The following is an 11,204-nucleotide window of genomic DNA, read 5'->3' as shown; positions in this document are numbered from 1 at the left end:
TAAAAATAAAGAATAGGCGAACTAGAGTTATTAGTCCGGGACTTATCTTTATAGTAGTGTGCGCTCCCCGTAGTTCCTTAGGCTCTAGGGCTTAATCGTAGTAAGTGTGTGGGTACGCTTAATTACGCGTAATAGATATATACCCCCCCCCCCTCAAGGAGGGTATATACTAGAGGCAGTATAGTTTTACTTATCAGCGCCTAAGCTAATAAATATCTCCCCGAACGTGCGGGGACCCCTATAACGTGCAGGAGCTCCGGGTAGGTCGCGCGCGAAAAAAATCGCGCACGATTAAGGGGAGTGAGATTCGAACCCACGGCCTTACGCGGCCACCAGGCGTGTCTACCACCTATACTATCCCCCCTAAGTAATACTAATACTTATAGTATTAGCGTAAGCTTTAATATTATTAGGGTAAGTTCCTAGACACTTACTATAATGTAAGTAACGACCGTATATTAGCCGCTATAATACTACCTTGGTATTACTAAGGCATATATATAGTATAATATAAACGGTTCCCCGTTTATAGCGATAATTAGTACTATTAGGAGAAGGTATCTACGACTATTAGTATGCTAATACTCTAGCGCTACTATAATATACAGATACTTATATTACGACGACTTTAGCGGTTAATATTAAAGTTTTTATTACTATTACTATTACACTATCTAGTTAACCCCGCGCCACCGTAACACTACCCTCGAACTATAGACTATATACTAGAATTAGGTAAGGAAATTAGGAGTTAAGAATAAAGAACTAGGAGTTATTATTAGTTATTATAACGCCGCGGTAGTAACCCTATAAGAACATAGGCGGGAATATAATAAGGAATACCTTTAATAAGCTCTATAGCGTTATAGGAAGGACAAAAGGAAAAAAGGAAAAGGAGGAGGACTATACCCTTTATTAACTATCTACTATTCTTCACGGGTATAGCGGAGCCCTACCCTTCCTGCTTACCGCCAGATACAGTAAGCACCCCCCCCCCCCCTCTCGGCCCCCTAAGAGAGGCAGGAACGCCTACCTTACCTTGTCTTTATTAATCGAATAAAAGGAATAATAGGCTTAGCCCCCGGGGATATAAGAAGGCCGGAGATAGTAAACCGCGGCCGCTATATAGCGGAGACGCCGCGGCACCCTTTCTGCCCCCGCCCCCTTACTAATAACCGGCCTAGGCTAACCCGAACCATAGCCTACTACCCTTCCCGTCAGCCACTAGCTTAAAGGTATAATCCAGATATACAGAAAGGATAAACCGGGGCTATATCGGCCCTATAATAGTATTACTCTAGCTAAGGACGAGTATAGAAGTTTTCCTCGGATCCCGGGTTTTCCCCTTTATAGCTACCCGAGAAGGACCGTATAGTCTAAACTAGGCTCCTATAGATTAGATATAATAGCGGAGTACGAATAATAATACTAATAATAATAAGGGTAGTAGCCGCTATCTTTTATTCGGTATTAGATATATTAGAAGATATCTTTACTTATTTATCGGTTAATTAATTAACTAATAATTAGGCTAATAGGTTAATTAATTACTTAATTAACCTATTAGCCTAATTAGATTAATAGTAGTTCTTTAAAGAGTGGTTATAAAATATAATTACTTTTATAATAGAATAGGGGTAGTCTTATTAATATCTATTATTTAGACGCTATAAACTAGGCTTATAACAATTATATATTAAAATAACACTTATATAATTAACTTTATAAATATTAACGACTGGTTATAGGTCGTGGTATAAGTGAGGTCGTAATAATAGATTATCTAGAACTAAGGAAGGAAGAAGAAAAAGGAGAAAAGTCTATAGCCCTGGGCTAGCTATAAGGTGGCGATAGCTAGGCGATATAGGTCCGTTGACTAAGCGTGTAGCTAGGAAGATCCGGAGTATAGCCGGATCCTCTATATCGGGGCTAACCCGTAATATATCCCCCCCCTCCTCCCTCTGGGGGTTATATAACCGCGCGCCCTTATCGTGCCTTAGTTCCCCCTTACGTCGCGGTAATGAAGGAATAGGCACGTCTCTTTATCTTACCTCGCCCTTACCTTAATATTAAAGAAATCTTAGGTCGCCTACTAACCCTTTATTTACGTACTTAGAATGGTAATATAGGCTCCCTCGCATAGATCTTATCCGCAGATCTATTATACCCTTTTTTCTCTTATAGGCTCCTTTTTCCTCTTTTACTCCCTAACTATAATAATACTAATAATAGCTATAGTTATTCTATATATTCTTGCGCCTCCTTATAATAACGATTCCTCTAACTCCTTTCAGTTATAGATTCCCCCTATCGATACTTATATAGTTTAAGAGTTCCCCGTCTAAGGTAAGCTATCCCTTTCTCGCGATCTCTATATAAGATAACCCCGCTAACTTATAGCGTTTATAGATAGCGCTAACCCCCCGCGATAATAAGGGTAATAATAGTAGTAAGTATACTACCAATAATAATATAGGTGCTACGCTTTTACGCCTCAGGCTATACTAACTATATAATAGTTCGGGTTATCGCCGCTACCTCCGCTTAAGAAGAAGAAGTCGGAGGGTAGTCGGCCTCCTAAATACCTTCCTAGTAGCGTTTATACCGAGCCGTGCCTCCCTTATACGCGCGATATTGCTAATAAGAAGTATAAGCGCCTTTATCGTAGTTAGACTAATTAAGGGAGGAAATACTACGTATACTCTATAAAGATATACTAATATATACCTCTCCTAGCGTACCTTAAAGGCTATGCGTAGAGGTTATTTAAGACGGCTACCCTTATTAGCGATAATCATAAGAACGGCCTTATAAGACTATTTCCCCTTTAAAGTCGTGAGTTTATCGCTAACCTCTCTCCTAGGAATAAGACCCGTATCTTAACGCCTACACGGCGTTTTAGGATACCCTTATAGCTAAGGATCCGATAACGGCGATATTACCTATAGCTATATATCCCGCGGAGGCTCCTAACACGGTAATCGCGCTAGCCCTTTCTCCTCCTTAAGAGGTCTAAAAAGCGGTAGCACGGTAGCTAGCCTCGCTACCTCTTCCTAAGGTCGTTAATAAGGTGGCTAAACTAGCCTCGCTTCCTTTAGTAATAAAGGTTACTAGTAAGGTGGTTACGCTAGTCTCTTCTCCTCCTTTAAGGGTCTTAGAAGAGATAGTATCGGGATTAGACGTATCGCCTCCGGAGGAGGTTATTACTAAGGCGGGATAAGTAGCCTTATCTCCTCCTTACGAGGTTATAGGCGAGGTAGTAGTTTCGGACTTAGTCCCTCCTAATATCGTAGCGGAAAAGAATACTCGCTTTACTACTCCCGCTCCTTTATTAAAGCCTTTGTTATCTAATAAAGACTTTAGGCGCTTTGAACTTATAGAGTTAAGGGAGTAGACTTAGCTATTTAGGGGGATACTTATACTTAGTCGCGCAAACGTTATAATCGCCGAATTCTAATAATATACGGAGCGTAGGCGAGTTTCTATACCTACGGATATAATTATTAGGAGTGCTATTATAATCCCCGATAACGATAACGATAAGGATAATAACGATAATAACGATAAAGAGGTTAAGAAGACCGACTCCGACCTATAAAGGGGCGAGGAGGGTAAGACTTTTATAGAAGTCGATAATCCCGAGGATAAGGACTTTAAGGGCGAGGATATTAATCTAGGCTTATATTAAGCATAGCTAAGGCGTAAGGCCTATCCGGCCTATAAGAAATCTAAACCTTACTCTTTTCCGATTATCGCGATACGATTATTTATATATTAGTTCCTATATCGTAATAGCGCGTAGTTATTTAACGGCCTATCGTTTATTATTATTAGGCCGAACTTTTTTTTAAACTTATTAAGTGCCCGTATTTATACTAATAGTTCTAGTGGTTTCTAAGTCGCTTTATAGTATCCTACCTATTATACTAGTACTTTATATCTTAATCCTTTACCTCGCCTTTTTATTCTCGTGTAGAGAATTTCCTAGACTTTTTATTCCTCGCTATTAGTCGTTTCTTAGATAGGCGGGGGTTAGGGGTTATCTACTAACTACCCTAATAAGGGATTATCGCCCGCGCGGCGTAGTAAATCTATATAAAATCGGGGATAGATCTATAATAGTATAGCGAGTTTAACTACGTGCGGGCTAATTACCTTTATAACCCGGTAGTTACGGTATAGCTAATCGAGTTTACGCGATAGTTAAGGGGTTAAGTAATTAGCTAGCGATAGCTAGACTAAGTCGTTTACTTTAAAACGCTTAGCCGGTAAGCGATATTAGTTTACGGACTCTTTATTCCTAAGCTATATCAACACAATTATAGCTTAGGCGAACTCTATCGCTTCCTATAAATAGCGTAGTAGGTTATATACCGCTAATACTCTAGGTTCCGTTAAGGGCTCCTTAATTATCTAGATCGGGTCGATATAGTAACTATACTCTAAGAAGAAAGGACTAAACCCTATCGCGGAGCTCTCGCGAGTATTTAAGGCTAGTTATAATATACGTAGTAGGCGATCCTAGTCGTCCTAAGCGTAGTAAATAAAGACTTATAAATAGGCCTATACTTTTTAGTTTATACGCTTAGTTACTTTATCGGTTTAGGGGTAGTATACTATACTAAGCTTACGCGATATCCGGGCGAGCGTATAAAAGTGCTTTTAGAATCTACTTATCTAGGTCGAACCTCGGTTATTAATAATCGATTAAGGTATTCCGTAGAACTAAAAGTAGTAGTATAGGAATTATTCCGTATAGACTTCGGCTTTTATTATCTTTATCGCCTTTAACGTTATAGCCTTAGTTAAGCGATCTATAATAACATAAAAGTAGCGCGCTTTCTTCTCGCCGGCTAGTAATAGGTTTATTATAAAGTCTATTAATAGATCGCTATATATTTATTCTAGCACGGGAAAAGGGCGTAAAAGGCCTTATTTTACGTTCCTCTATATATATCCTTTTTTATAGATATCGTAGTTCCGGATAAATTATCGGATATCCCTATTTATCCTCGGCTAGAAAAAGCGACGCGCTATTAAGGCGATAGTGTTTTTACGTCCCGGGTATCCTCTAATTACCGAGTCGTGGATTAACTAAATAATCCTTCCTCGTAGCATTAACCCTTTAGTGGACCCGGGCACTTAAATCCGGTCACGGAATAGTAATAACCCGGTCGCGGAGATAGAATACTCGGAAATCTATAGCTTTAATTCTAATACCGACGGGAACTACTATTCTTCCATAATAACCGCGGATAAAGCTCCTTAATACTATTTATCGATTATAAACGTTTTATCCTATAATCGCTATAACTCTTAGTCCGCTTCGAAGATTATTTAGCCGTTATTTACGCTATAAACACGAGGTAGGATTATAGTATTAGGAATTAATCAGATATAATAGGATTATTCCCTTTTATCTATTATATCCTAAGGCTTATCTTACTATTAACGCGAGAGGGTATCCGCTATTATATTATCTTTTCCCTTCCAGTATTTAAGCACGAAGTCGAATTATATAAGCTCGCTAGCCTATCGGCTCTATCGCTTTATAAGCGTTTATTTCGTTATAAAGTATTTAAGGGCCTTATACTCGGATAGGATTATAAACTATCCGTAATTAATAAGCTCGGCTCGCTATACTACTAAGTAGCTTATAATTACTAGTATCTCTTTATCGTGGATTAAGTAATTATATTCCGCTTTATTAAGTTTATAGGAGTAGTATACGACCACGTAGCGATTTCCGTCGATATCTTTTTATATTAAGCTACCCCTAAGAGCGAACCCCGAATAGTCCGTTTCGATAAAGGTCTTATTTATAGGGTCCTATTACTAAAGTATTAATGCTTTTTAAAACCTCGCTTTTAGCTCCCGAAAAGCCGTTTCTTTATTAGGACCCTATTAGAAGGCGTAGTCCTTTTTCGTGAGTGCCATTAATAGTATAGAAATCCCCGAAAAGTCCTTAATAAAGATCTGGTAATAATTCGTAAATCCTAGGAAGCTTCGCACGCCTTTAACCGATATAGGCGTTTCCTACTCGCGAATAGCTTATAACTTCTCCGGGTCGTATAATATACCCTTTCCTATAGTAACTATAAATCCTAGGTACTTTACTATCTTTAAGCTAAACTCGTACTTTAACGGGTTTAAGTTTAGGCCGGTATCCGCGAGCGCGCGGAGTACCTACTTAACTTTTACTTCGTGGTCGGCCCGGCTCCTACTAAAGTAGACTAGGATATCGTTAATATAAGCAGTAATAAAGTCGTTTAGGAAGCGTTATAGTATTTTATTAATATATCGCTAAAAGGTCGCTAAAGCTTTACTTAAGCTAAACGGGTAGATAAGCCACTTAAAAAGCCTAAACCGCGTTCGGAATATAGTCTTATACTTATACCCGGGAGCTATCCTAATCTTATAGAAGGTAGCGATTATATTAAGCTTCGTAAACTATTTCGCCTACCTTAAGTTCTATAGCGTTTTAGCGATTAAAGGGAATAGGTAATAGTCTTACTTAGTAATCGTATTTAGCGCTTAGTAGTCGTAATAGAATTAGAGTCCTTTACCTAGTTTCTTTATAAAGAGGATAGGAGCCGTGGCTTTTAAACTACTAACTCAGATAAATCCTTTATCTATTAGGTCGGTAAGTGTTTTTCGTAATACTAAAAGTTCTTCCCTCGATATATTATAAAACGGCCCCTAAAGGAGCGATAGCTTTTTACTATCGCTATTAAGTATAAGGTTAACTTTATAATCGACTCTTAGTTAGTATAGCGGTAATTAGTTTACTTTATCGGGCGCGAATAGGTCGTTAAACTCTCGTAATAGCTTTTCGGGTATAAAGTCCTTTAGGTTAATTAGTTATTTCTTATTTAACGCTTTTTCGATATCCTTTAAGCTTACTTCTTAGATTAAGGCTTCCTCGCCCTTCTATTATAATCGTCGGATAAGGCCCGCGAATATAGATCTAGTAATTAAATAGGTACCACGGATAGCTTATACTCCGGCCGGTTCCTTTTTATAGTAAACTTATATTTTTAGTCTAGCTACTCCGTAGTAGAGTCTTTTATTCTTAGCGTAGTATATTACGTTATTCTATTCTATCTAAGGCTTCCTAAGGAATACGTCTTAATTAAGCCCGGGTACTATATATATAAATAGTCTTTACGAGTAGCCGCCGATCTTAAGCTTATAGATAACGATTCCCGCGTTATTAATAGTTCCGGTAGCTTCCGAGAAGCTATTTAGTAGTCGATTCGTCTTATCGATTAACGCTAATTAGAGTCTTTAGGTAAACCGTTTACTTATAGCGGTATAGTAGTCGTAATTAGTATTAATAAGGGCGAGGATATATTATTTATTTACTTTAGCTATAATAAGTATAGGGTTATTACTAGTACGCACTTTAAACGTTCCTTACTCCCGCTGTATCACGGCTGTTAGCTTTAACACCTATTTTTACGTTAAAGCTATTCTTTTTCCGAGTCGTTATCGTTAGTCGACTTATTATCGCTTTTATTATAATCCTTCGTGCGAGACTCTTTAACCTTTCGAATTATTGTTTAGTTTTCTTTTAGTTTCTTATAATTCCGTGCGATATACCCTTTCTTATTATAGTTATAGCACTTTAAGTCTCCTACTTCGCCTTCCTATCGCTAACACGGTTTATTCTACTTATCTTCGTGTTATTATCGGCGTCTTTTTTCGTAGTCGTGTACTCTTAAACTCGTTTATCGCAATTCCGCTTAAGCTAGTAACTCTTAAGCTTCCCGGCGATCTCTTATATACCGTTAACGTATACGATATAGTTATTAGTAGGAATACGGGCCGAAATAAGCTTATCTCTAAGTTAAGAGGTAATCGCTCCTTTAAGGAATAAGATCTATACGGTAGTTTCCTACTAGTTACCGCCCGTGAGGGCGATTTATCTTTCTAAACGGGGTAAGAAGGCAGTAAACGACTTATCGGACCGTTATCGAATCGTGCGTAGGGCTTAAGCGGCTCGCGACTATTCCGTAAGGTTAAGGTAGGTATAATTAAGATACGCTATAAAGTCGTTAGGGTTTATAAGCTTACCCGGCCTATCGCTCTTATAAAAGGCTAATACTACTTATTATACCTTGGGTCCTAGGTAATTACAGATAGTATACTAAGCTTATATATTATTCTAGAATAGGTTATTATTAATTATAAGCTTTTACCGTATCGCGTAGGCCTACGCGCTATAATATACTTTTTTTCCTAAAAACTTGACCGGGCTATTAACGGTTTTACGGGGTATTACTATTATTATTATCGGCTAAAACGCCGGTAAGGGGACCGGAGATAGCGTGGATTCTATTAGCGTAAGAATTATCGGGGTCTATAAGGGGGCTAGAATATTCAGGTTTAGCGGTATTAGGTTTTACGGAGTAGGCGATCCTAGAAGCCGGGCTACGAGCTATTCGATTAATAGGCGTTATCGCTTATCGGCTTCTTCCCTCATGCGTTATCGTTTAATAAACTAGCATATCTCCGAGTAGTATTCTTATATCGGGGTAAGCCTAGCGTTAATATCGGCGTATTACTCGTAAAAAGGGCCTAGCCTTATATTTAAGACTTAGTCGTTTTCTTCGAAATATCGGCTTATCTACTCCGCGACCTATTTAATTCTAATAGGTCGCTAAGCAGTAGTATTCGGATCTTAGTCTATCGCTAGCGTAGCGTGTAGGTATCGCTAAGTTCTAGATATATTAACGACTAATTACAGGTTATAGTATAAGTAAGGTCGTAATAATAGATTATCTAGAACTAAGGAAGGAAGAAGAAAAAAGAGAAAAGTCTATAGCGCTAGGCTAGCTATAAGGTAGCGATGGCTAGACGATATAGGTCCGTTAACTAAGCGCGTAGCTAGGAAGATCTGGAGTATAGCCGGATCCTCTATATCAGGGCTAACCCGTAACAATACAGCAGAAATCTTATATATATATATTATATTAAGTTATATCTATATAAGTCTCTTATACCCTTAATTTAGTTAGTAAAGACTCTGTTATAGGTACTATATATTTAGATCCTATCCGGTCTTTTCCGGTATCCTCCCTTATTATATCCTGATACCCAAGGTCCCCGAGGTCCGAATCCCTTAGTCAGGCATAGATCCCTTAGGGACCATGACGTGGTCCGTGTTCCTATACGACATTATCCCGAAATTTTTGCTGACCCACTGTACACACATCACTGCAATTCTGCAGAGTCAATCAATTCAACTATTCAACCCCTTAACTTTGATCCTGTTTTCGACTGTTTGTGGTTACGCTGTATCTAAAACAAAGAAGCTCTTTTCTTTCTTATTCCTCAACAACCAGGACGCACACGCTCACCTTGGGTCCTTCGTCTTTCTCCGCCCAGCATGACGCAGCCATTGGAGCTTGCTAAAAGTCTTGTTCGCTCTGTTGTTCGTGCGCTATATGACATACCAAATGTCCTGATTATAGATGCCTTGGTTATACATTCGGCGTAAGCAGTCAACTCCTATTCCCACTAAGCTCCTCTAATTAGGATATCCTAGGCTAAAGGACGAAGACTTGAGATTTATGCTGGGTATGAACACCAAAGAGGTGCACAGGCTTTGTGGCAAGCTAAGAGAAGATCGCTTCCTTGGGTCGTAAGTTGACCGATAGACTAAGCGCCAGTTACTATCTCTCTGACTCCTTTTTTGGTAGATATACTCGGCATGAGCAGTCAAATAACCCAGAGCAGAAGCGCCTTATAAACAAGCAATACTATTACATCGATTACCGCCAAGCCATCGATGCTATTAAGTGGCGTGTATACACGGCGGACAAAGACGTGCAAGGAACCAATGTTCCAGCCAGCGAGCGGAAAGAATACTTCTGCAGTCGCTGCAAGGCTGAGTGGACGCAAATGGAGGTCCTGGACAAAGTCAGCGCCCAGGGATTCTTGTGCCACAACTGCGATTACCCTCTTATGCATGACCCAGAGAGGTATTCCACTGGTCACCAGGAATCCACCCGGCTCAATGAACAATTCAAATTCATCACAGAAATGCTACCACGAATAGACGATGTTATCATTCCCGATAATACCTTCGATATTGCCATCAGCGCCTATAAGCCATTGGCTCCGGAGGTGAACCATGGACCGGGTTCCACCTCGTTCTCTATCCTCCAGCCCATGGCGGTCAAGGGCTTGGATAATTTGGGGCCGAAATACCTTTCAGTCAATATTTCGACTTCGAATGGCCCTTCCGATGCTGATAAGGCCGCAGACCAGGCCCGGAGAGACAAGATTGCTCAACAGAATGCCTTGCCGTCTTGGATGTCAAATAGTACAATCACAGGAGAGTCTTTCTCTGCGAACCAAGGTACTCCAGTTCCAGTATCCAGATCTGACGAACACGACACTGGGAAACCAACTGCCAAAACCTCGAAAGAACATGACGACACAGAATTGGCCAGGATGTTCGCTGCAATCAAAGCACAGCAGGAGGCAGACGCTGCGCGTGCACTGGCCGGAAATGAGAGCGAAGAAGAGGAGGATGAGGAAGACGATAATCACTTTGAGGATGTTGTGACCGCGGGAACCCAGCTGGGCGGTGTTATGTCGAGAGACTCAGCCCAACATTCCTTAAAGAGAATGACTTCAGTGCAAGGGGAGACCTCCGAGGAAAGAGGGGGTAAGAAACTCAAGACGGGAGATCCAGATCTCATTCAACTAGCAGATGAAGACGAAAGTGAGGGGGAAGTTGAGTTCGAGGACGTCTCTTAGCTGGTGTCAAATGCCCACAGCCACCTTATCGAGGCGGTGACAAACCACATTATGTCAGACGTATAGAGCACCTCATTCCTATATATCCACACTCATTTGCCCGAGGTTTTCCCTATAGTTAGACATTCCCACAGAGTATCTTTTACTCTGCTTTAACATATATATATATCTTTTTATATACCTTATTTATATACTGATAGTTATAAGCCCGGCGTTCTAATAAACGAAGTTATTCCGATAGATCGTATAGCTTTAAGGCCGAGAATTACCTTAAAGTCTATAGCGGGTAGTTTAGTATTATTAGCTACGTCCGCCTGCTTTATTTAATCGTTTTTCCGCTTTTTAATCGCTCCTTTAATTATTCCTTCGGTCGTTTAATTAATTCTTTAATCGCCCCGTTAATCGTTCCGTCCACTTATTTCCCTATACTCCTA

General features: G+C 39.8%; 1 protein-coding gene and 1 non-coding gene across 2 annotated transcripts; one reads left to right on the top strand and one right to left on the bottom strand.

Annotated features, from left to right (window-relative positions):
• Positions 1-292: 292 nt before the first annotated feature.
• On the bottom strand, positions 293-364 carry SODALDRAFT_t209. Its single transcript has one exon. It is a non-coding gene; the product is annotated as a tRNA-Thr (tRNA).
• Positions 365-9,220: 8,856 nt separating this feature from the next.
• Positions 9,221-10,974, top strand: SODALDRAFT_318009 (hypothetical protein). The gene is made up of 3 exons (XM_028609367.1): positions 9,221-9,498; positions 9,551-9,646; positions 9,705-10,974. The coding sequence occupies exons 1-3, from the start codon at positions 9,392-9,394 to the stop codon at positions 10,768-10,770; spliced, it is 1,269 nt and encodes a 422-aa protein (XP_028462596.1). The 5' UTR covers positions 9,221-9,391; the 3' UTR covers positions 10,771-10,974.
• Positions 10,975-11,204: the final 230 nt, after the last annotated feature.

Source organism: Sodiomyces alkalinus, assembly GCF_003711515.1.
Source record: "Sodiomyces alkalinus F11 unplaced genomic scaffold SODALscaffold_15, whole genome shotgun sequence".
NCBI lineage: Eukaryota > Fungi > Ascomycota > Sordariomycetes > Glomerellales > Plectosphaerellaceae > Sodiomyces > Sodiomyces alkalinus.
Note: the sequence above shows the minus strand (reverse complement) of the source record. Positions and strands in the feature narration are given on the sequence as shown.

Bases quoted from the DNA above. Each gene is read 5' to 3' on its own strand.
- SODALDRAFT_318009 (XM_028609367.1), top strand. From the start codon at position 9,392: ATGACGCAGCCATTGGAGCTTGCTAAAAGTCTTGTTCGCTCTGTTGTT. The intron at 9,499-9,550 runs GTAAGCAGTCAA...AGGATATCCTAG, and splicing joins GCCTTGGTTATACATTCGGC to GCTAAAGGACGAAGACTTGA. The intron at 9,647-9,704 runs GTAAGTTGACCG...CTTTTTTGGTAG, and splicing joins GAAGATCGCTTCCTTGGGTC to ATATACTCGGCATGAGCAGT.